We start from the raw sequence: 26,680 nt of genomic DNA, 5'->3' as shown, positions 1-26,680 counted from the left end.
CTCAGTGCTGCGCTATGGGGCGCTATGAGCGATTCAGAGTCGATCCCCCCGTGCCCTTCCAGTGCAGAACCATTCCCTACAATCAGCTTTCCAATCTTAAATTTTAAATGGCTCCAGGTCCCAACCCTGGTCTTGGGAAGCAACTCCCGACTCTGATGCATCCCACAAGGGGTTTTCCTGATATTCCGTCCAAATCCCCGCTCCCGGAATTTGATGCTGATCGCTACCCTAAGTAATACAGTTTCTTTAAAGGAATATAGACAGTATGGGGTTTACAGTCTAAAACCCTGTTCCCATAATCAAAATAGAAACATAGATCACATGTGGTTCTTGATTTGGCTGGACAAAGCATTGCTGAATCAGCACCATATTCCAGGCTGGACTGTGCGTTGCAGGCATGCTCCAAAGTCCAGCAATGTTCAAATGTCCATGCCTTTGGTTCAGGCCCTATAAACATAACCCTGTAGTACAGAGCCAGTCTGCCACAGGCAAAGTATCTTGAGATATTCTGCTGCAGAAAACCACAATGCTAGATGGGATTCCCTGTTACATCCCTTGAGAGGATGCTACATACTTTCCCCTGCTCTGCTGATCAGCTTTGACCAGCCATAGCTCCACCTTGTCATTGAGTTGCTGCAGCAGGGAGTCATTCTTAACTCTGCACCTGCAATTGTGGGACAGCGGAATACCCTGTATTTTGTTGCATCATCAATTTACATGTTCCCTTCATTGTAGTATCTGAGCCCCTCACAATTCTCCATGCATTTGTTCCCATATCCCCTGCAGTGAGGCAGAGCAGAGCTATTCTCTTCATTGTGCAGATGGGGAACTGAGGCACAGATCGGCTAAGCGACTGTCCCAAGGTCACACAACAAGTCTGTGGCAGAGCAGGGAATTGAACCTGAGTCTTTCAAGTTAGCACCTTAACAACTGGGTCACCCTTTTTTGTAATAGCTTTTAACTCTAACGCCCAATTGAGAGATTTTTCTCAATGTGTGAATTAAATATTTCAAGTTTTGTGGCACAGGACCTGCCTTTTTATTTTGTTTGTACAGTGGCTGATACATCAGGGTCCTGGTTCATGATTAGGGCTTCTAGGCGCTATAACAATGCATATAAATAAATAATAATAATAAAATATATCTGTATTTAAAAAATAAAACTGGGAAATCCAATTCTGTCACATACAACCATAAAACTCCTCCCTATGGGTAATAAGTGGGGTTTGACCCACAGACGTCCCATTTCCCAGCATACACTTCTACCACTTGAGCTACAGGAATAATTATTCCTAGAGCTTTCTTCTCAACATAAGATGTTGTCCAGACATTCTCCTCAATTGGTCAATGTAAGCCACTGTTTCCCAACCTTGACTAGGATGTGTTGGGTCACCAGTGACTGAACTCAGGACTGCTGGATCTCAAAACCTGAGTCTATACTCCCAAAAGACCGGCTCCAGTAACTTAAGAGCAGTAGCAGATTCATACATGTCTACATCTACTCCAAACACTGGAGAGGGACAATGAGCCAATGATTTAGTGAGAGTTAGACTCAGCAGCAGCATTCCAGATGCAAACACGGCTTTGCAAGATTTAGTATATTGAAAAGAAAACTATTTCCATTAGAATTTTATTTAATATGTTTCATGGAAACACCTTAGGTTTCTTTTGTACAACCTGGAGCCAGTTTTGACCTGGCACTGAGATTGCCCCTTTAAAAGCTTCCTCTAAACTTTTCAGTGCCTGCTCTTGGGTTATATTACCCCAGTCCCCGGGCAGATCGGCTGGTTTAGTACCATACTCTCTAGCAAACTGTTGGTTGAACTCCTTGAAAACAAACTTCCAATAGTTGGAAGTTTTGTAGCTGGAATCTGCTGGGGAATGACAGCGCAAGACATTGTTATCGTCACAAAAACAATGGCGGTAATTTATGTGGACATGGGAATCCTTGATAAGCCATCCAGAATAGCACGGAGAATAGTCAAGTTTTGGGACTTGTGCCAAACAGGGTAAGAAGACTCTCTTGGGTTTCACTAGCCCTTGGGGCCGGTGGACTGATGCAAAATGAATTTTGTGATCGGTGCCTTCCGCTTCACAGGGGACTTTACAGAACGGACAGCACTTCCCACAGCCAAACACGTGCTTAAAGATCTCCTCCTGGGGCTTCAGAGGCAGGATGGAGAGCTTAGACTCAACATCCAAGTCTTTAAACTGGGATAAGATTGCTTGCTCAAGTGCAGGCAGAAAGCCTTGAACAGCAGTGGGAAACTGGTTTGTATTTATTGTGTTAATAAGCTGGATTCTGGCTAAGCTGTCCCTGGATATTATAAGATCCTTTTGCAAATATTTGAAAAAGCTGCCTAAAAAGTCAGTCTGAGTCTTGGATTTCTCTAGAGCATCCCTGCTTTTCTTTATTACCGTGGACAGAAGCTCTGTCTCCAAATCTTCCAGGCCCCTAGTCTTTTTGTAGTGATCTAACAGGTGTGTCCATATCCAAGTTTTAGCAAACTCTTCATAGTTATTAATGTATTTCACATAGCCATCAAAGTTCATCTCCTCCAAGAGTCTGCTCAGCAACCAAAATTGGAAGAAGCTCCGATTGCCATATCCAATCCCCTGTGCACTTCTGCGAAAATTGTCCACTATTTTTATACCAAGCATCCTATTAACATAATCCACCAGGGCAGGCCTCAGACACTCCTCACAGAATATCCTGATCCCCTTTTGAAAGGTGTCCCTTTCTGAGGAAAGGTTTCTTTTCCTGCAGTGTTGCAACAGACCGTCCTCTTTCCCTTTCATTGTTTTCATGTTCATGGCTTGGATCTGATGGCTCAATCTCTCTGTGCTGCTTTGACTGTCAAGTGCTTCTTCACACTTTCTGAACCAATACCTTCTGAGTTCTTTCCTCAGGCCGTTGGTGCTCCTGATGAAATCTTCCTTATACTTCCCTGTCAGAAGCACATTTGCAGCTCCACTTTCAATGTATTCTTGCAAACAATCCAAGAGCCTCCGTTCTTCTTGCTGCAGTTTCTGCCGAATTTCATGTTTTAACCTCCTTAAAGCCACATGATCTAGTTCAGCTTGAGGCTGATTCTGGATTAAAGTTTCTTGCTCAGACACCCAAAGATGCATCTCCTTGCGGAAATCCCATTCCCATTGAGAATACTTTGTAAACAGCTGGTTATAAGTGTGAGCCACAAAGCTATTTCTCAAGCTGAGGGTAGAATTTGAATGTTTTATAGCATTCCACAAGCTCCTTACCCATTCACTAAACTGGGGGATGTCCCTAATTGGTTTATTAGATGAGTATCTTCTCATGAATTCAAAAAGGTATTTCTTTAGCTCAAACACACTCTCACTGTATCCCATGTTCACTGGAGCCATGGGAGGGACACCATGCCACAAGTCAGGGATGTACCAATTGTGTTTCTCTGCATCATTGTATATAATACCAGGAAATTTCATTTTCCTGAGTCCTTTTTCTGTACAAGATGCAGCTATGGTTATTTCATCCAGCGGCTCCAGGAGCTGATACCTGTCTCCCGTGTTTTGTTCATGTGCGGACACATCACTGACTTTCTGATGCACAAATTGGCAGTTTGGATGTTGCCTGATTTTCTTCATTTTCAGAAGTGTATCTAGCATAATTTGCAGAACACTCTTCATGTCAGTGGCGTTCTCCATGGCCATGTTAACGATGGTTATGTCACTCAGTCCAATCACCAGGGTGGCCAGCTCATTGTCACGTTGATAACTGTCCAACTTGGCCAGTTCGGATGCTTTCAAGCCTTCTGTGTCTATCACCAGGATGAAATCACAGCCCAGGTCCTGCCGAAAGTTCTCTGCCACTTTAATGACTGACATGAAGGCTCCTCGTGTACATTGGCCACTGCTCACTGCAAACTGCAGGCCGAACATGGTGTTGAGGAGGGTGGATTTCCCAGTGCTCTGCACTCCCAGCACTGTTAGAACCAGCATTCTGGACCTTCCCCCCAACTTGGCATGGAGCTCAGTCAGAACATCTGTCACCCACTGCAGTGGGATGTTGGATACGTCTCCGTCGATCAGTTCTAGAGGAAACCCTTCCAGCATCAGGTCAGCTGCTATGCCTGGGAGAGGGATGAGTTGCCTTTGGGTTTTTAGCTTTTTTCCTTCCTTCACCATTGCACATTCAGCTTCATAAAACTGCCCCAACCCACGCATGAAATGCTCCACCCCTAAGGGACTGGAGGAAATTGGTTCATGCAGTTTTGCTCGATGCTGGGGATCATCCCCTCTAGTATGACATTTCTCCTTATAGTCTGCCTGCAGGCTGGAGAGATTGCCTTGAGCAATATATTCCAGATGGTATTTCATCCACTTTAGGAAGTAGTGTGTTTCCACTTGAGAGAGTTTTTTTAGCCCAGTAATAAACTTGACCATCCCATCAGTAAGCTCACATTTATCCTGCTGGGTATATAAGTCCAACCATTCCTCTCTTTGCTGAGATGCCTGGAGCCCAATGGCGGCGTCCCCTTGCCGTTGCATTCGGCACAGCTCTTTCTCCACCTTGGCCAACTTTGTGCACTGATCCCCCAGGAGCCTCAACATTTCCCTCTTGTACTTTGCCACGTCTTTTATTTCCGCTGTGATTCCTGCCACCCATTTGCTCGCACTTCGGCATTCCTCACAGTCCTCATCTACCCGAATACCTAATTCTCGTGCGGTCACAGCCATGTCTGCTATGGAGGTTCTCTTGAGAGAGGACTCCATTGGGCTTGCAATGGTGAACTGCAGCTTCTCCACAAACTGAGCATGATTTAGGGTGTTCTCTCTCATCAGCACACTTGGTTTGTCTAGTTTCAGCACAGACTCTAATTTATAAAGGAATCCCAGGGTCTCCTCGGGTTTCTCAATCTTGCAGTTAAAGATGAAGTAGTATTTAGTGGCTAATCCCTGTAGAGATGATAACAGTGCGTATTGTCTCTCATTGATACTCTCAGTAACAATGAACACTGCTGAGGAGACCTCTGTTAAAAAGCTGAACTGCAGCCAGTGCGATTCAATGTCTCCGCGCAGGTTTGTAACTGCAACGGGTTCTGGGAAAAGATCTGAGCTTGCCTTCCCAGCAGGGAAATACCAGGAAATCTCGATCAGCCCATCTGCGATTTCCCGAGGGATGTTCCCAGACTCCATGTCACGATGGATGAAGAAATCGTGGTGCTGCTGGGAGGGGCTCAGAATGTCATTGAGGAGTTTGGACTTGGAGAAGCGGCAGCTCCCCATCCGCACAAAGGAAATGGTTGGCATTGACGTGAGTACCAGGCTCTCCTCTCTGAACCCTCTGCTCTCTGCCAGGGAGTGGGGCCTCCACTTCCTCACAATGTCCCTCATGGCCCACAGCATTAGGGTGCACTTGGGGGTGTTGAGGGCAGGTAGCAGCAGAGGGAGGGCAAACTGGCACATGGACATTTTGGACAGGATCTCCTGCTGTAGGAAACTGTCTGAGCAAAGCAGAACAGCACAGAGAACATCGAGGGGGTGCAGAGAATTTCTACCATCCATGTTACTCAGAGAAAGATTATTGTAATCAATATGTACTTCCTGCTCCTCATTGGTCTCTTGATCATCAGTTGCCCCATGCACAAGCCTTGTGTTTCTGGCCGTCCCGTTCAGAGCCATGAGTTTCCTCAGGAAATGCCATGGTAAATCCCCTAATGTCATAGGAGCCCAGGTCTCTCTGCTCTCTGCGCTGATCTCCTGGAGATCCCTCAGTCTGAGCTGCCTGCTTCTATATTGCTCCAAGTTCAACTTCTCCAGAACTCCCTGTGTGGCTCGTCTTCTCTCTGCAGGAAAAAAATAAGAACATGATATTTACTCATGTTCAGCCTCCTCCAACTTTAACTGTGTCCATTTCCAGATGTTCACCCCTGCAAGTTTAACTCTGACCCCTTACACCTTCACACCACCCATCCCCAACCTTAACTCTGCCCCTTTACCTGTACACACCCTCCTCTAACCTTAACTCTGCCCCATTAAGCCATTCCACCATCCTCCATCTTTAACTCTGCCCCTTTACCCATGTCCACACACCTCTAACCTTAACTCTGCCCTGTTACCCTTGTGATCATCCACCAATATTAAGTGTTCCCCCTTTCACCATGCCCCATCTTGCTCTCAACTACAAGTCACAGACTCTTCTTCCCTGCTACACTTGACATAATGGTCTAAACATTGCAGTCACCCCATACTCTCTGGCTGACTGCCAGAAGCTGGTATTGGACAACAGGGGATGGATCACCCGATAATTGCCCCGTTCTGTTCATTCCCTCTGAAGCATCTGGTATTGGCCAGCGTTGGAAGACAGGATATTGGGCTAGATGGACCATTGGTCTGACCCAGTCTGGTCCTTCTTATGATATAAGCTGGAGCCCAGACTGCCCCCCTCACTCCCATGTTAGGACCAGAGGCCATACCCATTGTCTTCTGTATATAAGGATATGCGTCTCTCCCACCCCCTCCTGATCACCATTGTATTATTGGCTGGATAGCCCACTCTACCTCAATTTACCCTCCCACAACTGGTCAGAGTCCCCACCTCCATGCACAGACCAGATGGATGCTCTTCCCATCTCGTTCGTGATATGTAGGCACTGAGTCTCTCTCACTACCAGCCCTATACACCCCCATGCACCCTGGATCCCTCAGCACCTGCCATATGCAGGTGGAGTGAGTGCAGGTTACTTCATTGTACAGCTAAATCTCAGGCTATTGCAATTTATGTGTACATCAGAAGAGTCTGGAATGTCCTTCATGTGGCAGCTAATGAGGCTTTCCCCGGGAGTGGAATATGGAGGACACAGTTATATTTCTTTCCTGGACTGTATCCCTTGCAGAGACAAGCTTGTAAGTGCAAATACCTTGAGAAATGTCTCTCTCCTCTGGTTCTGGGTGACCCCGAGTCTCTGATTCCTGTTCTGGATTAAAATCAACTTCTTCCCCCAGCTCTGGAGCTTTTGGAGTATCTGAATTCTGCTTCTGTCTTGAAAGATCTAGCAAGTAAAATGAGAGGAAGCACAAATGAATGGCATTCAGTTACTGATCTGCTCCAGCCCTTTTCCCAAAGGGCTCGGGCATCGGTGACTCCTGTCTCAGTGTGCAAACAGGAAGGATCTGCAAACAAGGAAAGACTGGTTTAAAGTGCTCAGTCTGGGGCAGCTAGAAATGAGCTGGTTGTGGGTCTCTCTATATAAACCCTTGAGGTGTGTTTCTTAGCATAAATGGGGCATTTGTGGGGCTTTTTTACAAAGAAGAAGAAAGCACACAGTGTGATTTCTGCTTTGATCTTACCCAGAATCTCCGTTTCTATCTCCATGTGTGTGGTTAGCATGTGTGTGTGGAGTCAGTGTGTATGAATGCAGTCAGTGTGTGGGTGTAAATTCAGAGTCTGTCTGTGTGTGTAGGCAGGCAATGTATGTACATGCAATCTGTGTGTGTGTGTATGTGTATGTATGCAGTGTGTGCACATGCAGTGTGTATGCGCAACCGATGTCTGTATGTGCAATGTGTATGTATGATCAGTGCATGTATGTGTGTGTAATGTGTGTGTACATGTGATCAGTACACACTTGTGTGCATACAGTCATGTACATTGCGATTAATGTGTATCCATGCAATTGTGTGCGTGTGCGTGTGCAGTCAATGTGTGAGTGCAATCAGTATACTTGTAGTGAATGTGCAGGTTACTATGTGTGGTCTGTGTGGGTGTGCACACTCTATGTGGGTGTGCCTAGTGTAGGTTTACATAGTCCATGTAACTACGCACGCACGTTTGTGTGTGTGCAGACTATTGAAAGCCATTAAAAGGAAACCACCACCTGTGAAATCTAGTGCAGTTCAGAAAATGAGTGAGAAAGGGTTTCAGACTCCGTCCCACCATTGTGCTGGGTGCTGTTCAGACACCCTGTCTTCCCCCCTACCTAAAGCCGAGATCTGCTCTCTCCCTCCCCACTTGCTGTCCCCTCCAGGAGTACAGATCCCCACCCTCCCTCCCCTCGCCTGCTGGCCCTTCATTTGCAGTTTGTACCAATTTTCACACATTTTTAATTTTTTTAAATAAATGGATAAATTCCCAGGAAACATTAAACAAAAATAAAACAAGAAAATGAAGAGCCTTGGCAATATTATATCAGCTGGTTTTGGGGGTGCCTGCAAATGAACTATACATGTAAAACGTAGCTGTGGAATGGCTAACTGCCTGATCTGTGGGTGCAATATTTTTGATCTTGCTGAAATACGCCAAGGCTGAGGCCTAACTGACAATTTTGACTTGGAGAGACCAGGCAGGTGAGGTAACACCTTTTATTGGACCAATTTCTGTTGGCGAGAGAGACAAGCTTTTGAGCTGCACAGAGCTCTTCTTCAGGTCTGACCTCACCTGACTGGTCTCTCTAATATCCTGGGACCACCCCAGCTACAACTACACTGCACGCAGTTTAGGCCAATACATTTCACATTCTGGACTCTGGACTGATGCCACCAGTTGGTCGATCCTAGCAGAAGTGTCTTTCGGTGCCTCATCACAAAGAGGGTTCCAAAGAGGAGGGAGCTGGGCTGTTCTCAGGGGTGGCAGGTGACAGACCAAGGAGCAATGGTCTCAAGTTGCAGTGGGGGAGGTCTAGGTTGGATATTAAGAAACACTATTTCACTAGGAGGGTGGTGAAGCACTGGAATGGGTTACCTAGGAAGGTGGTGGAATCTCCATCCTTAGAGGTTTTTAAGACCCAGCTTAACAAAGTCCTGCCTGGGATAATTTAGTTGGTGTTGGTCCTGCTTTGAGCAGGGGGTTGGGCTAGATGACCTCCTGAGGTCTCTTCCAACCCTAATCTTCTATGATTCTACAGTAGCCTTATGTGACACATCCGGGTTCCCATCTGTCTGCAGAGCTCAGTTGTTGCTGGGAGCTAAGACCAAAGATCTCAAGGCATCAGTGATTCTGGCCTTTCAAGTGCTTCCAGCTAGGGACAGTTTCTAGCTGGGCTCAGGCACCTAGGTAATGGGGAGCAGCTGCTGATCATGGAACGGAAGAGTCACTAGAGAGGGAACAGATGTATTATTCCATCGAGTCTCTCCCCACCTCAGCCACTTGCAGGAGGGGCAGGTTGGATCTGCTCTCTCTGGCTTATACCTTACCAGCTGAAATAGCCTCGGTGAGTCTCTTTGCCAGCTGTCTCTGGCTGATGTCTGTCAGCACCTGCACAGTCACCTGCATCCCGTAGTGCTCCCCATAGTGGCTGATCAGCAGGTCAGTAACATCCACGCGATCCCCTTTCTCCAGCCGGCTCCAGGGGATGGCTTGATACCCCTCCTTCGGCAGGATCCTTTTCAACATGTGCTTGAATCTCTTGAGATCATCCTCCCCCAGCGCATCCAGGGTCTCCAGCAGGAAGGAGTTGCTGCTGCTGGTTTTCTCCATATCACCCCCTCAGACAGGGCCTTAAGCAAACTGCTGGGCCATCACGGAGAAAGAGAGAACCAGAAAGCAGCTTCTGCTTCGGCAGACTAAAATTGAAACTAAAACCTTGCTGAGTTCAGCAGAGCCCTCCCATTGCACTTCCTGAACCTGAAGCCATTATACAGGCTAAGCACACTGCAAATCCTCCAGGCAACCACTGTCCGTCTGATTTTAAGGAAGGAAATGCAGGCTATTTCATCAAACACACCCCAAAGGTGACTATTCCTTGGCAAGGCCTAGGAGGGGAGCTTAGGAGTTCTAGTCTATATCTGGGACTTGGGAGACCTGGTTCAATGCCCTGTGTGACCTTGGGTCAAGTCACTTACTTAGGCCCATGGGAGTTAGGCAGCAGCATTCCTATTCATCAATTCCAAGGCCAGAAGGACCATTCTGAGCATGACCTCCTGTGACCTGACTTCTGTGACACACAGGCCAGGGAATTTCCTCAAATAACTCCAAGATCTTTTAGAAAAACATCCCATCTTGATTTGGAAATTGTCAATGATGGAGCATCCACCACCACCCTTGGCAAATTCTTCCAGTGGTTAACTGTCCCCACTATTAAAAATGTTCAACTTATTTCCAGTCTGAATTGGTCTAGCTTCAACTTCCAGCCATTGGATCATGTCAGACCTTTGTCTCCAGACTGAAGAGCCCATTACTAAATATTTCTTCTCCATGAAGATACTTATAAGCTGTAATCAAGTCACCCCTTAATTTCTTTATTAAACTAAAGCTGTGTCTACACTATGGACCTAACAGTGGCACAGCTGTAACGCTGCTGTAAAGTCTCCCGTGTAGCTGCTCTTTGCCAACGGGAGAGAGCTCACCTGCTGGCTTAATTAAACCACTCCAAATGAGCAGCAGTAGCTATGTCGGCAGGAGAGCATCTCCCACCGACATAGCGCTGTCCACGCCAGCACATTTGTCGGTGAAAATTTTGTTGGTCGGGGGTGTGGTTTATTCACACCACTGACTGACAGAAGTTTTACTGACAAAAGTGCTAGTGCAGACGAAGCCTTAATAGATTGAGCTCTTTGAATCTGTCACTATAAGGCAGGTTTTCCAATCCTTTAATCGTTCTCATGGCTCTTCTCTGAACCCTCTACACATTATCAACAGGTTTCAGAGTAGCAGCCATGTTAGCCTGTATTTGCAAAAAGAAAAGGAGTCTCTAAGGTGCCACAAGTACTCCTTTTCTTTTTGCATATTATCAACATCCTTCTTGAATTGTGGGCATCAGAACTGGACACAGGATTCCAGCAGCAGTAGCACCAGTGCCAAACACAGAGGTAAAATAACCTCTCTGCTCCTTCTGGAGGTTCCCATTTATCCATCCCAGGATCACATTAGCTCTTTTGGCCATGGCATCAAGCTGGGAACTCATGTTCAGATGATTATGCACTATGACCCCCAAATCTTTTTCAGAGTCACTGTTTCCCAGGAGAGAGTACCCCATCCTGGAAGTATGCCCTACATTTTTTGTTCCTAGATATATACATTTACAGTTAGCTTGCACCCAGTTTACCAAGTGATCCACGTCGCTATGTATCAGTGTCCTGTCCTCTTCATTATTTTCCACTCCCCAAATTTTTGAGTCATTTGCAAACTTAATCAGTGATGATTTTATGTTTCCTTCCAGATCATTGATAAAAATGGTAAATAGCCTAGGGCCAAGAACTGATCCCGGTGGGACTACTCTAGAAACACACCCACTTGGATGAGCTAGGGCGCAGGGCTTGCCTCTATAGAGAAACTACTGTGAAATAAGCTAGGAGATGATTTAAAGCACAATGTTGCTGTGTCAGTAAGAGAGAAAATGTTTTAATCCTCTTCCTCCTCACTGTAACTGTCATCACTGTCACTGATTCCTGGGTCATCCAGAATCTTGCACAGAAATTTTTTGCTTTTTGACGTCACTTTCCGAGTAACAACTTTCATAAAATACTGAGGCAGATCTTCCAAGGACTCTGGGACAACCTTCTCTGTAGTTCGTGGGGTGACTCCTCGCACATCACTTGTCATCAGATTCCTGCTTCCTTGCGGCTCCTGGGCTCTCTCTAAAGCTCTCATCATCTCTGCAGAAAGATATTGAAATATGAAGTCAAAGCCCAGAGTTGGAGTCATCTTAAATAGAAATTTTAGTTATTATTATCTCTATACACATATACTCAGTTCTAGTAGCTGAAACAGGGCCGGCTTTAGGGAAAATGGTGCCCTGGGCAAACTTGTATTTTGGCTCCCCTGACCCCCGCTGCCTCCCTTGACTTCCCCGCCATCTCTGGCCCCCGCTGTCTCCCCCAGTCCTCCTCCCCATTCCCCCATTGTCCCTGGCCCCTGCTGCCTCCCTGCTCCCCCCTCCCCTGTCGCCCCTGGCTCCCGCGGCCTTCCCTGGAATGTCATATGTACGACGTGGGAGGTAATTGTCCTGCTCTACTCAGCATTGGTGAGGCTTCAGCTGGAGTGCAGTGTCCTGTTCTGGACACCACACTTTAGGAAAGAAGTAGACAAATTGGAGAGAGTCCAGAAGAGAGCAACAAAAATGATAAAAGGTTTAACAAACCTGACCTAAGAGGAAAGGTTAAAAAACCGCAGGCATGTTCAGTCCTGAGAAAAATAGACTGAGGGGGGACCTGATAACAATCTCTCCAAGGGGAGGACTGTGGTGCATCATGGGAGATGTAGTCAGATTTATTTATAGAGAATGGGAGCATGAGGCACCCAAACAACAGCTCCCAGGAGGCACTGTGATGTGATTTCTAAATTGGAATATTTTGATTTTTTGGCCAAAATATTTCAGATTTTGATATTTTTACTAAAAATTTTCTACACAAAAGAAAACCTGCTTTTCCAACCAGCTCTTGTTCATATTATACACCACAGGAGGAGACCGTATTTTCTTTCATGTGGCAGCTCATGCAACTCTCCTTTGGGGAGGGATGAAGACCATATAAGAGGAGGTTGATTTGGAAGGAAAAGCCTTGGGTAAGTACAGTCTCTGTTGGCTGTGGGGTTTACTGGGCACCTGATTCCTGCTCTGGATTTAAATCACCTTTCTTCCCTGGCTCTGGGTCTTGCTGAATCTCTGACTGCAGCCTTGGCTGGTATTCAGTTTTTTGACCCAATTCTGGAACTGGCTGAGTCTTTGATTACAGCTTTGGATTTAAACCAACTTTGTGCCTCTGCTTTGGGGCTCGCCGAGTCTCAGATTCACACTCCTGACTTAAAGAATCTAGCAAGAAAGCCAAGAGGAGATGCAAATTAATGATACTTAATCCCTGATCGTCTCCCTCCCCTCTCCCAAATGACCCTGGGTTGATCCAAAGCTCTGCCCACAGTGGGTAGACCTCAGTACTTGTAAACAGGACTCCATTGGGAGCAGAACAATCCTGAGAGCTTTAGAATATCCCACTCTTAACTCCATCCCCACTTGTGCGAATATAGCACAACCTGCAACCAAGAAAGATTAGTTCTTAAAGTGATCCAGCTAGGATGGCCTGTAACAGAGGAACCTCAGGACACGTCTACATTACAGAGCCTATGTCAGCATTGCCTCTAGCCTAGCCACAGCATATGCTGATAGAAGGACACCACCTCCCCAAATGACATTAGTTAAGCTGACAAAAGTCACCATAGATGCATCTACACTGGGAGTTCTGCTGGCGTACTTGTGTTGCCTAGGAGCTGTGAATTTTTCATACTCCTAACCAACATGTCTATGCTGGCAAATCTCTGTAGTGTGGACCCGGGCCTCACCTATTTATAGAAAATTGTGCTATAAATTAGTGAGCTGTGTTTCTCAGCACACATGGACCAGACAGTGTTTCCAACTCCCATAACCAGAGCTGGGCAAAACTCTTCATTCAAAACTTTTTTTTGGCAAAAAAAATGTAGATTTGGTGGCACCAAAACATTTTGTGTCATTTTTGCCAAATTGTTTCAGTTGGGGGAAAAAAGAAAACCCTCAAGCACAATTCTGAAAAAAATCAAAACCTTGTGTTTTGACATTTTACAAAAGCAATATTTCCATTTTTTGATTCAAAGTGACTTTTTGTTTTGAAGCTTCCTTTAATTTTATTGTTAATTAAAAAAACTTTGGAAAATGGTTGAAATTGAAATGAAACATTTTGTTCCATGTTGAACAAAATGTTTGTTTGGCCCAAAATTATTCTTATTTTACTTTTCAATTTGCCAAAATTTTGAAAATTTTCAGTTTGACCCTTTTCTTGGTATTGCGAGTGAACTGAAAAATCTGTTCTCATAAGTCTCATGATAATGTATTCTTTGTTTGCTTTAAAATCCCTAGCTCTTGGGGTCATTGATTGTGAGAATCTCAGCTTTAATTTAAAGAGAAAGTTTCCAGCCTTCATCATTTCAGAGAAAAGTCTGCAAATATGACCCAAAATGTGACCCTAATCTGCAGAAAGCATCAGGCAAAGAAAAGGAACTTCAAATCTATTATTTTTTAAAAAAAATCTCTTTTAAGTCACTCTCATGATTTCTGGGGGCATGACTCACAACTGTTTAATGCTTCGGCTTAGTAATAGCAGACAGAACATTTCTGCAGACAGGACACCTCTTTTTAGAAAACATTTGACCTAATGTTTGAAGTGGTCCTTAAACGTTTAGGTGATGTCTTGCAGCTTGAGCAGACATACTGTAGCTGGCTTTGATCTTGCTAGCTGAGATAAAAGCAGCAGTGTGGGCTAGCCATATGGGCAATTACCCAGGGTCCCATACAGGCTTGTATGGCCCATGCTGAAGTCCATCTTGCTCTGTCTTCGCTGCTGTTGGCAGGTGAACTAGCTAGATAAAAGCTAGCTCAGGTAGGTCTACATGAGCTGCAATCCCACCTCCTGATTGCAGTGTAGACATACCCTTCAATCCAGATTCAGACTGTGTGTGAATAAACATTAAAGGGAAACCGTCCATTTTAAATCCATTCAGTTTCAAAAAAATGAGCAAGGAGAGGTCTCAGATGCTGTGTCTAGGTCAACCCCTGCCATTTTATTACCAGATTTTCTCCATTTTTCAAAACTGTTTTTCACTTCTCCCTTGCTGCATGAAAAATCCTGACAGACAAGAGGGCAGGTCGACTACAGTGAAACAATGAAACGGACGCAGTACAAAATATTGGCAAAAGCACACAGGAAATCAACTGGGGAAAAATGGTGCACAAAGACTATTTCCTTTCCAGTCGCTCTGAGTTACTGGGTGAATGATCTCAATTTGGGGACCACTGCATTAATGGGTTAATTCCCTATATTTTGATGTTTTCATAACAATTATTTTTTTAAAAATTAGCATTCTGGAAATGGCACATGAGGTTTGTAATTAACTATCTTTTGTCTGTAACTATTAGACCTCATTATTATCTCCATCTCCATTATACAGATTGGGAAAATTGAGGCATCAAAAGGGGCAGTGCTTCTCCTGAGGCCACGTGGTTAGTTGGGAGCACAGCTGGCAATCGAGGCCATGTGGTTAGTTGGGAGCACAGCTGGCAATCAAACCCAGCAGACTCCCAGCCCCCACTCCCCTGCTCTAACTCACTAGACCACACTTTTCTCCCCGAGCCGGGCTAGAACCCAGGGGTCCTGACTCCCAGCCTCCTCTGCTCAAACAGACTAAATCCACTGTCTTGTCAGAAGAAGGAACAGACCCCAGGAGTCCTGAGCTACAGCTTTTGACTGCTAATAGCTGTATATCACCACCAGCCGTGTCATGTTGCCATCTAGTGGCTGGTCCATACCAGGGCGAACCTTTAGTTCAGGTGGTGGATGCCCATCGCGGGCAGTGGATCATGGAGGATTCAAGTCCTGGTTCTGACCCATGCAGAGAGGTGCCCATGATGGAATTCATTTCTTCAATTTTCTTTTTTAAAACATTAATTTATTTAGTTTCTCCCGTCACAGGTGCTGAATTTTTCCCCCCCAGTGGGTGCCTCGCTCTGCCTCTTCCCCCCAGGCCCCGCCCTCGCTCCGCCTCTTCCCCCAGGCCCCGCCCCCACTCCACCTCTTCCCCCCCAAGGCCCCGCCCTGGCTCCGCCTCTTCCCTCCAGTTCCTGCCCTTGCTCCGCCTCTTCCCCCCCAAGGCCCCACCTTTGCTTTGCCTCTTTCCGCCCTCCCCCTTCCCACGAGACTCCCCCATGTGTGTGCCAGCCGCTTCCTCCTCTCTGCCTCCCCGCAAGCGCCTCCCACCAGCTGCTCACTGCTCCGCTGGCCACCCCCAGGGCCAGAACCACTGTGGCTGGTGGATGCTAAGCAACCCCTATTTTTTTCTGTGGGTGCCTGAGTCCTGGAGCACTCACGGAGTCGGTGCCTATGCCCCTTGTGAGAAAACATCCTTAACAGATTTTAAATTAAAAACACTCTATTTTTCCATTGTGGTACAACACACAACAATACTCAGGTGTTCTATATTTCAGTGCTTTGTCACACATTTTGGTGGGTTGTGTTGCACACTGGCAGGCTTGAAGGTTGAGAGTTCTGATAACAGCACGTAGTATCTCTCACTGATGCTGTCAGTAACTATGGACATTGATGAGGAGACCACTGTTAAAAAGCTGAACTGCAACCAGTTGGATTCAAGGTCTCTGTGCAGGTTTGTAACCACAACAGACTCAGAGGAAATCTGAATTCTCCCTTCCCCCAGGGAAATACATGGAAATCCCAACCAGCCCATCTGCAATTTCCCAGGGGACGTTCCCAGACTCCATGTCCAGACTGCAACTCCCCATCCGCACAAAGGAAATGATTGGCCATGACGTGAGCACCAGGCTCTCCTCTCTGAACCCTCTGCTCTCTACCAGGGAGCGCGGTGTCCACTTCCTCACAATGTCCCTCATGGCCCACAGCATTAGGGTGCACTTTGGGGTGTCGAGGGCGGGTAGCAGCAGCAGAAGGGCAAAGTGGCACATGGACATTTTGGACAGGATCTCCTGCTGTAGGAAACTGTTTGAACAAAGCAGAATGGCACAGAGAACATAGAGGGGGTGCAGAGAAACTCTGGCTTCTGTGTCTCTATGCCAAGATATCCTGTGTTAGTCACTAATTCCTGTATCATCTGAAGCCTAGATCAAATGGCTTGTACTTCTGGCCACCCCATTCAAAGCCATGGCTTTTCTCAGGACTTGCCCAGGAAGACTGCCTAACTTCCAAAGTGCAATCCTTTGCACTTTCTGGGTGAATTTCCAGGACATCGCTCTGCCTGATCATTTTGCTTCTGTGAAACTCTTAGCTCCGACAGGACTTTCTGAAATTGTATTCTCACCTCTGTAGAAAGATGTAAAAATGGGCCCAAGTTTTGAGAGCTGAAGAAATTCCCTTTGAGGGCAAATATGTATGCTGATGTTGGGTCAATAATGTGAAGGAGCGGAACACATTACAAGTGCTTTTTCCCCAAAATGCCTACAGTTCCAATCCTGCAGTGAGGTTTGTGCAGACAGAGAGCGCCATTCTACTGGCTGCTGTACGTATCCTTATTAAGGGCCTTGTGTGTATGGGGGAGTTCATTTATAAGTTCATAGATACTAAGGTCAGAAGGGACCATTCTGATCATCTAGTCCGACCTCCTGCACAGCGCAGGCCACAGAATCTCACCCACCCACTCCTACGAAAAACCTCACCTATGTCTGAGCTATTGAAGTCCTCAAATCATGGTTTAAAGACTTCAAGGAGCAGAGAAGCCTCCCTCAAGTGACCCATGCCCCATGCTACAGAGAAAGGCGAAAAACCTCCAGGGCCTCTCCAATCTGCCCTGGAGGAAAATTCCTTCCCGACCCCAAATATGGCGATCAGCTAAACCCTGAGCATATGGGCAAGATTCACCAGCCAGATACCCAGAAAAGAATTTTCTATAGTAACTCAGATCCCATCCATCTAATATCCCATCTCAGGGGATTAATCTTATTTACCCTGAATATTTAAAGATCAATTACTTACCAAAATCCCATTATCCCATCATACCATCTCCTCCATAAACTTATCGAGTAGAATCTTAAAACCAGATAGATCTTTTGCCCCCACTGCTTCCCTTGGAAGGTTATTCCAAAACTTCACTCCTCTGATGGTTAAAAACCTTCGTCTGATTTCAAGTCTAAACTTCCTGGTGGCCAGTTTATACCCATTTGTTCTTGTGTCCACATTGGTGCTAGGCTGAAATAATTCCTCTCCCTCTCCTATATTTATCCCTCTGATATATTTATAGAGAGCAATCATATCTCCCCTCAACCTTCTTTTAGTTAGGCTAAACAAGCCAAGCTCCTTAAGTCTCCTTTCATAAGACAAGTTTTCCATTCCTCGGATCATCTAGTAGCCCTTCTCTGTGCCTGCTCCAGTTTGAATTCATCCTTTTTAAACATGGGAGACCAGAACTGCACACAGTCTTCTAGGTGAGGTCTCACCAGTGCCTTGTATAACGGTACTAAAACCTCCTTATCCCTACTGGAAATGCCTTTCCTGATGCATCCCAAAACCGCATTAGCTTTTTTCACAGCCATATCACATTGGGAGCTCATAGTCATCCTGTGATCAACCAATACTCCAAGGTCCTTCTCCTCTTCCGTTACTTCTAATTGATGCGTCTCCAACTTATAACTAAAATTCTTGTTATTAATCCCTAAATGCGTAACCTTACACTTCTCACTATTAAATTTCATCCTATTACTATTACTCCAGTTTACAAGGTCATCCAGATCCTCCTGTATAATATCCCGATCCTTCTCTGAATTAGCAATAGCTCCCAGCTTTGTATCATCTGCAAACTTTATTAGCACACTCCCACTTTTTGTGCCAAGGTCAGTAATAAAAAGATTAAATAAGATTGGTCCCAAAACCGATCCCTGAGGAATTCCACTGGTAACCTCCCTCCAACCTGACAGTTCGCCTTTCAGTAGGACCTGTTGCAGTCTCCCCTTTAACCAATTCCTTATCCACCTTTTGATGTTCATATTGATCCCCATCTTCTCCAATTTAACTAATAATTCCCCATGTGGCACGGTATCAAATGCCTTACTGAAATCTAGGTAAATTAGATCCACTGCATTTCCTTTATCTAAAAAATCTGTTACTTTTTCAAAAAAGGAGATTAGGTTGGTTTGGCACGATCTACCTTTTGTAAAACCATGTTGTATTTTGTCCCATTTACCATTGACTTCAATGTCCTTAACTAATTTCTCCTTCAAAATTTTTTCCAGGACCTTGCATACTACAGATGTCAAACTAACTGGCCTGTAGTTACCTGGATCACTTTTTTTTCCTTTCTTAAAAATAGGAACTATATTAGCAATTCTCCAATCATTCGGTACTACTCCTGAGTTTACAGATTCATTAAAAATTCTTGCTAATGGGCTTGCAATTTCAGGTGCCAATTCCTTTAATATTCTTGGATGAAGATTATCTGGACCCCCCGATTTAGTCCCATTAAGCTGTTTCAGTTTCTCTTCTACCTCAGATATGGTAATATCTACCTCCATATCCTCATTCCCATTTGTCATGCTACCATTATCCCTAAGATTCTCTTTAGCTTTATTAAAGACTGAGGCAAAGTATTTGTTTCGATATTGGGCCATGCCTAGATTATCTTTAACCTCCACTCCATCCTCAGTGTTTAGCGGCCCCACTTCTTCTTTCTTAGTTTTCTTCTTATTTATATGGCTATAGAACCTTTTACTATTGGTTTTAATTCCCTTTGCAAGGTCCTACTCTACTCGACTTTTTCCCTACATGTTCTGACCTCAATTAGGTAGCTTTCCTTGCTGATCCCTCCCATCTTCCACTCCCTGTATGCTTTCTGCTTCTTCTTAATCACCTCTCTAAGATGCTTGCTCATCCAGCTTGGTCTACAACTCCTTCCTATGAATTTTTTCCCCTTTCTTGGGATACAGGTTTCCGATAGCTTCTGCAGCTTTGATTTAAAGTAATCCTAGGCCTCCTCTACCTTTAGATCCATAAGTTCTTCAGTCCAATCCACTTCCCTAACTAATTTCCTTAATTTTTGAAAGTCAAATTCTATACACATTAACTAGCGCATATTATTAGACAGTCTGCAATAATTGTGTACATTTTGTTAATTTGTGTTCTTTCCGCCAAATTATGAAACAACCAGCTAAACCAAACCAAAACCACCCCAACCTTTTTTTTGACATTTGCAAAAGGAAACATCTTGTTTTTTTCAGTTTGAAATGACTTTTCATTTCAAAATATCCTTTAACTAAGCAACAAGTACTGAACTGCTCAGATGCTACAGGGAGGAGCCACTTAGAAATGTCTACAAATAAATGAAAAAGAAGTAAAAGATCACATCCTATCAGTGTGAGAGGGAGCAGAAGAGAACTCCCTTGTGTCAGAGACTCTGTCTTCAACTGTTTCTCTTTATTTGTCCAATAGTTCCTTTTGAAAACATTTTGCTGAAAAGTACACTGTATGCAAAATAAATGTATATCCATCAAATTCACTTAATGTAAAAGTACAATGTTAATTTAAGAAGTACTTGTGGCATCTTAGAGACTAACAAATTTGTTAGAGCATAAGCTTTCGTGAGCTATAGCTCACTTCATTGGATGAAGCTCATGAAAGCTTATGCTCAAATAAATTTGTTAGTCTCTAAGGTGCCACAAGTACTCCTTTTCTTTTTGCGAATAGAGACTAACGCGGCTGCTACTCTGAAACCTGTTAATTTAAGAGACTCTCTGCTGCTTCCCAAATGACAGTAGAACAAGCATGTAGCATGGGCCAGACCACAGAGCGACCTGCAATGAATTCCACCTTCTATTGCATGCACAGACAGTTGCTAGCCACAAGATACCTGGGTTGTGCAGATCTTGATCTATTCTCAGGCTATTCTCCATTGTCCCTGGATTAACTGCTCACGGGATTTCACCTTTGCTCCAGTAGTCTTGAGAAACTGTAAGAGGATGCCGTTTTCTGGGATCCAGCCTAGGAATTCAGAGCTAACCCTGCTGAATCAGAGGTTAGAACTCTGCATAGAGATGCAGTTGTTTGTGCTGACTCACCCTTGTGCCAGATCAGGTGAATTCTATTAGCCCTGAGCAGGGGGTACCGAAAGTTTCTGAATGTCTCAATGAGACAGAATAAAACTAGGGGAAAGAACATAAGAGATTTTGTAGGGAAGGCTATAAACACAGCTAAGCTCAGCAGACATGTTTGGTTGAGGATTGTTTTTGCTGTTAGGAGTTAGTAAGAAAGGCAAAAAAGAAAAGGAGTACTTGTGGCACCTTAGAGACTAACAAATTTATTTGAGCATAAGCTTTCGTGAGCTAGAGAAAGGCAAGTTACAGGTAGAGAGCAAGTTTCAACAACCAAAGAGAAACCCACCTGAATACAGGGATGTTTTCAGTGTAACTAATGTGGTTAGTCATTAAACACATATTCAGAAATGTTTATTTAGGGTATTTCAATCACCTTTAATTGTAGTATAAATTGCTGGGTGATGGAAATTGTATTAAAAAAATCGGTTTCCTGATTAATCTTCCTTAGGATTCATGAATTTTATTTGTTTCTCCATAGAAAAAGAATTACATATTTTACATCACATGCTCTATTTGCATGTGCAGGAAAAATGGAATTATTCTTCATTGTTCTGTCAAAATATAACCCACTTATAAATAGAAATCACTTATACAGACTCTCTCAGCAATTGGGCTATTTCATCATAAACACTTTTTTTAATGCTCTCCAGTGCCTGCTCTTTGGTTATTTCCCCCCACTCCTCTGGGAGATCAGCAGGCAGAGCATTGTACTCTCTAGCAAACTGGTGATTGAACTCCTTGAAAACAAACTTCCAGTAATCAGAAGCCACGATGCTGGGATCAGGCTGGATGTACCGGTCTGAGTAACAGTCACAATAATCTTTGTAAGGATGAGGTTTCCATTCTGTGTCTGAATTTTGGCATTTGTCATTATAAAGCACATCAGTGGAGCATAAAGAATAATGAAGCTTTTTAGCATGGCTATTCCTGAATCTCTGTAGACTTTGAGGCCGATGCACTGATGCAAACTGTTCCCTGTGATGACGGCCGTCTGCCTCTCAAGGGACTTTACAGAATGGCCACTGCTTCCCACAGCCAAACACTCGTTTAAAGATTTCACCCTGGGGCTTCACTGACAGACTAGAGAATTTAGACTCAACTTCCAAAGCTTGAAATTCAGCTAAGATTTGCCGTTCTAGATCAGGAAGGAAGGACTGAATAGAAGCAAAGAAACTCTCAGTGTCTGCTGTGTTGAGAGCCCATACTCCCACTAAACTGTAACTGGGGATGACTAGGTCCTTCTGTATCATCTCACAAAAATGGAATAAAAATGCACAGACTGTTCTAGTCTTTTTAGCTTTGGTCATTTCCAGTGCGTCCCTGATTTTCTTTATTATTGTGGACAGAATCTCTTTCTCCAAATCTTGCAAGCCCTCCGACTGGTTGTAGTTATCTAACAGACATCTCCACATCCAGGATTTCACAAACTTTTCATAGTTATTAATGTATTCTACATAGTTGTCAAAGTTCATCTCCTCCAGCAGCTTCTTCTGCACAGTGAAGTGGAAGACACTCTGGCTGCTGTATTCAGTGGACTTCCCCCTGCTGAGAAAGTCATCTGCTATTTCCATTCCAAGTCTATTATTAACATAATCGTTCAGGGCAGGTTTCAGACACTGATCACAGAAATCCTTGACCCTGTTTTCACAGGAATCCTTCTCCAAATAAAGATATTTAAATATGGAGAGATACTGAGGTTTCAGCTGTTCCACATGTTGCTGAGGATAATTTCCTTTGATAAAATCTTTATTCATCTTCTGAAACACATAAGCCGCCTTCCACAAAATGTGAATTTCAGGTCAGTTTCAAAGGAAAGGGTAGTGGGAAGTGTCGGAACATCCTCTTCTTGGAGCCACTCATTGACCATATTCAGCAGTTCTCTGACGAAGGTTTCATCGTAGCCTGCTTTGGACCTGACTTTTGCTTCAGTGTAACTAATGCACTTTGCCATTAAGGATTTAGCCAGTACTTCTAGTCTATCATAGCATTCCTGTGTAAACCATGGAATCAGAGCTTTAAACCATGGCAAATCTAAGTACTGCTGTTTCATTGGGAATAACTCGGTTTCACAATTCAACAAGGTTTTCATGGTTACGGATGCCAAAATGTCAACAGTTGCCCGATTACTCAGATCCTTTGTCTGTTGGAACATCATCTCCTGAGTTATGGCACATTCCTGTGAAAATGCAAATGGTAACTCTGATAAAGTTTTTCTCCACATTATTTCAAATTCACTCTCCAGTTCCCTATTGTCTAATTTCTGTTGTCTTCTCCTGCAGTCTCTCCAGAGTCTGTCTAGATTCTCTTCAATGGTTTTCATGTACTCCACCTTTAGAAATCCAACCTCGAGTCAATATTTTCTAATATAAATGGATTCCTCCAACTTGTTTATTGCATAATGTTCAAGTTCCTGCTTGAGGCTGCTTGTGCGCCTGATAAAGTCTTCTTTGTATTTTTCCATCTGGTGCTCCTCTCCAACGTCAAAATATTTTCCTAAACAATCCAAAATATTCTGTTCAGCAAATACAAGATGGTCCTGAACATTACATTGTAAGATACCAAAATCCACTTTATCTGGTACCTGACTTTGAATAACATTTGCCCTTGAAGTTACCCCGAAAAGCATCAGCTCCCGGAGTTTCAATTCCCACTCTTCAAACTTCACAGACATTTGGTTATATGCCTCAGCAACAAGACTCTTTTTAAAACTGAAGATGAAGTTCTCATGTTTCACTGCATTCCACAGGCTCCTAACCCATTCAATAAAGTGGGGAATGTCCTTAGGGGGGCTGCTCAGTGAATAGTTCCTTATAAGTTTAAACAAATACTTCTTTAGTTCACATACACTCTCACTGTATCCTGTATTCACTGGTGCCATGGGGGGGACTCCATGCCATAGCCTAGGGATGTACCAGTTGTATTTCTCTGGATCATAGTCCATGATGTCAGAAATTTTAATTTCCCTGCATTGTTTTTCCATCCGTCCTGCAGCTTTGGTCATTTCATTTAGCTGTTCCAGGAAATATTTCATATCCCAAGTGTTTTGTTCATATGCAGACACATCTTCAATGTTCTGATGCACAAATTGGCAGTAAGGTTTGAGCCTGACTTCCCTCATTCTGAGAAATGTGTGGACCACAATTTACAGAATATCTTGCATTTCAGTGGCATTTGACATGGCCATGTTAACAATCGTTATGTCACTCAGTGCAATCACCAGTGTGGCCAGCTGATTGTCATGTTCATAGCTATCCTCCAGTGCGGGCATTTCAGGGGCTTTCAAGCCTTCTGTGTCTATCACCAGCATGAAATCACAGCCCAGGTCCTGCTGAAAATTCTCTGCCACTTTAACAAATGACATGAAGGCTCCATGCGTACATCAGCCACTGCTCACTACAAACTGCAGGCCGAACATGGTGTTGAGGAGGGTGGATTTCCCAGTGCTCTGCACTCCCAGCACCGTTAGAACCACCATTCTGGACCTTCCCCCCAACTTGGCATGGAGCTGGGTCAGAACATCTGTCACCCACTACAGTGGGATGTTGGATGAATCTTCATCTATCAGCTCAATAGGAAACCCTTCCACCATCAGGTCAGCAGCTATATCTGGGAGATGGATGAATCACCTTTGCCAATTTGCTTTTATTCCTTCTTTGACCTTAGTGCATTCTGTCTCATAAAACTGCCCCAATTCATGCATGAAATGCTCCACCCGTAAGGAGCTGGCAGAGAATAATTCATCTAATTCTGATAAACTTTTAGGGTCACTGCCTCCAGTTTTATATTCCTCTTTCTATTTATTTTCCATTAGAGAGAGTTTTTCATTCCCCCTACTAATGTTCTCCAGATTAAATCTCATCCATTTTAGGAAGCTGTGGACTTCCAATTTCGAAAGTTTTTCTATTCCAGTAATAAATTTCATGGTACCAACACTGATATCACATTGATTCCATTGTGCTCGTAACTCTTAACATTTTCTCACTCAGATGAGATTCCTGTGTCTCCGTGGATGCCTCCCTATTCATTCTGCACAGCTTCTTTTCTAATTTAACCCACGTTTTCCAAATGTCCCCTTGCAGTCTCAGCATTTCCCTCTTGTACTTTGCCACATCTTGTATTTCTGCAGTGATTTCTTTAGCCCAGTTGCTTGTGCTCTAACATTGTTCATAATCTTCATCTACCTGGATTCCTAGTTTACGTGCTGTCACAGCCATGGCTGCAATACAGATACTCTTGATAGCAGACATCATTATGATGCCTATGGTGGACTGAAGCTTCTCTACAAGCTGCACGTTAGTTCTGGTGTTCACATTCTTCAGCACATGGGATTTATCCAGTTTTAAGACAGGAGCCAACTTCGCAAGTTCTTCAAGTGATTCACTGTGTTTATACGCCAGGGCACTGAGGATGAAATAGTATTTAGTGGCTGATCCCTGCAGAGATGATAAAAGCATGTACTGTCTCTCACTGATGCTCTCAGTAACTATGAATACTGCTGAGGAGATCTCTGTTAAAAAGCTGAACTGCAGCCATTGCAACTCAATGTCTCCGTGCAGGTTTGCAAATGCAATGGGCTCTGGGAAAAGATCTGAATTCTCCCTCCCAGCAGGGAAATTCCAGGAAATCTCAACCAGCCCATCTGCGATTTCCCGAGGGACATTCCTAGACTCCATGTCCCAGTGGATAAAGAAATCATGGTGCTGCTGGGACGGGCTGAGAACCTCACTGAGAAGTTTGGACTTGGAGAAGCAGCAGCTCCCCAGCCGCACAAAGTAAATGATTGGCATTGACGTGAGCACCAGGCTCTCCTCTCTGAACCCTCTGCTCTGTGCCAGGGAGTGCGGCCTCCACTTCCTCACAATGTCCCTCATGGCCCACAGCATTAGGATGCACTTGGGGGTGTCAAAAGCAGGTAGCAGCAGAGGGAGGGCAAACTGGCACATGGACATTTTGGACAGGATCTCCTGCTGTAGAAAACTGTCTGAGCAAAGCAGCACAGCACAGAGAACATCGAGGGGGTGCAGAGAATCAGTAGTGCAAGGGTCACTACGTTGAAAAATATTTTCTCCACTATCCAGCTCCTCCTCATCCTCACTGATTCCTTCATCTGACGCCTGACACCCAACACTTGTGTTTCTGGCCATCCCACTCAGAGCCATGACCTTCCTCAGGAAACGCCATGGTAAATCTCCTAATGTTTGAGGAGCCCAGGTCTCTATACTCTCTGCTGATTTCCTGGAGATTGCTCAGCCTGAGCTTCCTGCTTCTGTGCCCCTCCAGGTTAAGCTTGGACAGGATGTCATGAAATGCTCTTCTTTCTGCAGGAAAAGAGTAAAACAGAAGTAGAGATTTTAGGGTTGATGCCATCTCAAAATCAAATTCTCAGCCTTTTTTTACTATGTAATTTTTTTCTTTGAGATTGGGGCAGTATTGCAGAACCGTAGATATTTATGACAGCACAGATGCATAGTCTAGTATTTCTCTGAACCTCGGCCCTTTCCCTAGCCAAGCAGAATTTTTCCCTCCTAGTCTTAACTTCATTGACATCAGCAGGGTCATTCAAGATTTACACTGAGGTCACCCAACATCAGAATCTGACCCTGACTCCATTGACATCAGTGGAGTTATTCCGGATTTTTACAATAGGGTAGCTGAGACCCAAATCCAGCCCTCCTTCCTCTCACATGAGTGTGGTTGGTCTGGATTTTTGAAGTGAGATCACCAAGATCAGAATCTGGCCCTGACTCCACTGATTCCAGTGGAGTTGCTCCAGATGTACAACAGGAAGCATGTACAACAGAGGAGAATGAAGGCACGGGGTATCTGAACTACAACTCCCATGAAGCTCTGCATCACCTTAGTCAGATGCTGTCTAATGTCAAATAGATTCATAGATACTAAGGTCAGAAGGGACCATTCTGATCATCTAGTCCGACCTCCTGCACAGCGCAGGCCACAGAATGTCACCCACCCACTCCTATGAAAAACCTCACCCATGTCTGAGCTATTGAAGTCCTTAAATCATGGTTTAAAGACTTCAAGGAGCAGAGAAGCCTCCCTCAAGTTAACCATGCCCCATGCTACAGAGGAAGGCGAAAAACCTCCAGGGCCTCTCCAATCTGCCCTGGAGGAAAATTC

At 44.5% G+C, this 26,680-nt stretch overlaps 1 protein-coding gene across 3 annotated transcripts; it reads right to left on the bottom strand.

Annotated features, from left to right (window-relative positions):
* Positions 1-230: 230 nt before the first annotated feature.
* Positions 231-25,832, bottom strand: LOC119856864 (up-regulator of cell proliferation-like). 3 transcript variants are annotated; one of them, XM_038404908.2, is made up of 4 exons: positions 9,171-9,547; positions 6,899-7,030; positions 1,614-5,824; positions 231-1,291 (listed from the first exon to the last, which is right to left on the bottom strand). In XM_038404908.2, the coding sequence occupies exons 1-3, from the start codon at positions 9,451-9,453 to the stop codon at positions 1,644-1,646; spliced, it is 4,596 nt and encodes a 1,531-aa protein (XP_038260836.2). In that variant the 5' UTR covers positions 9,454-9,547; the 3' UTR covers positions 231-1,291; positions 1,614-1,643. The 3 variants fall into 3 exon arrangements, with proteins under 3 accessions (XP_038260836.2, XP_043373147.1, XP_043373148.1); XM_043517212.1 differs by lacking the exons at positions 6,899-7,030; positions 9,171-9,547 and adding an exon at positions 24,946-25,832 and having other exon boundaries at positions 243-1,291; positions 1,614-4,904; XM_043517213.1 differs by lacking the exons at positions 6,899-7,030; positions 9,171-9,547 and adding an exon at positions 19,088-19,095 and having other exon boundaries at positions 243-1,291; positions 1,614-5,532.
* Positions 25,833-26,680: the final 848 nt, after the last annotated feature.

This window comes from Dermochelys coriacea, chromosome 6, assembly GCF_009764565.3.
Source record: "Dermochelys coriacea isolate rDerCor1 chromosome 6, rDerCor1.pri.v4, whole genome shotgun sequence".
In the NCBI taxonomy this organism is placed as follows: domain Eukaryota; kingdom Metazoa; phylum Chordata; order Testudines; family Dermochelyidae; genus Dermochelys; species Dermochelys coriacea.
The sequence above is the reverse complement of the archived record's forward strand: the minus strand, read 5'-3'. Positions and strand labels throughout refer to the sequence as shown.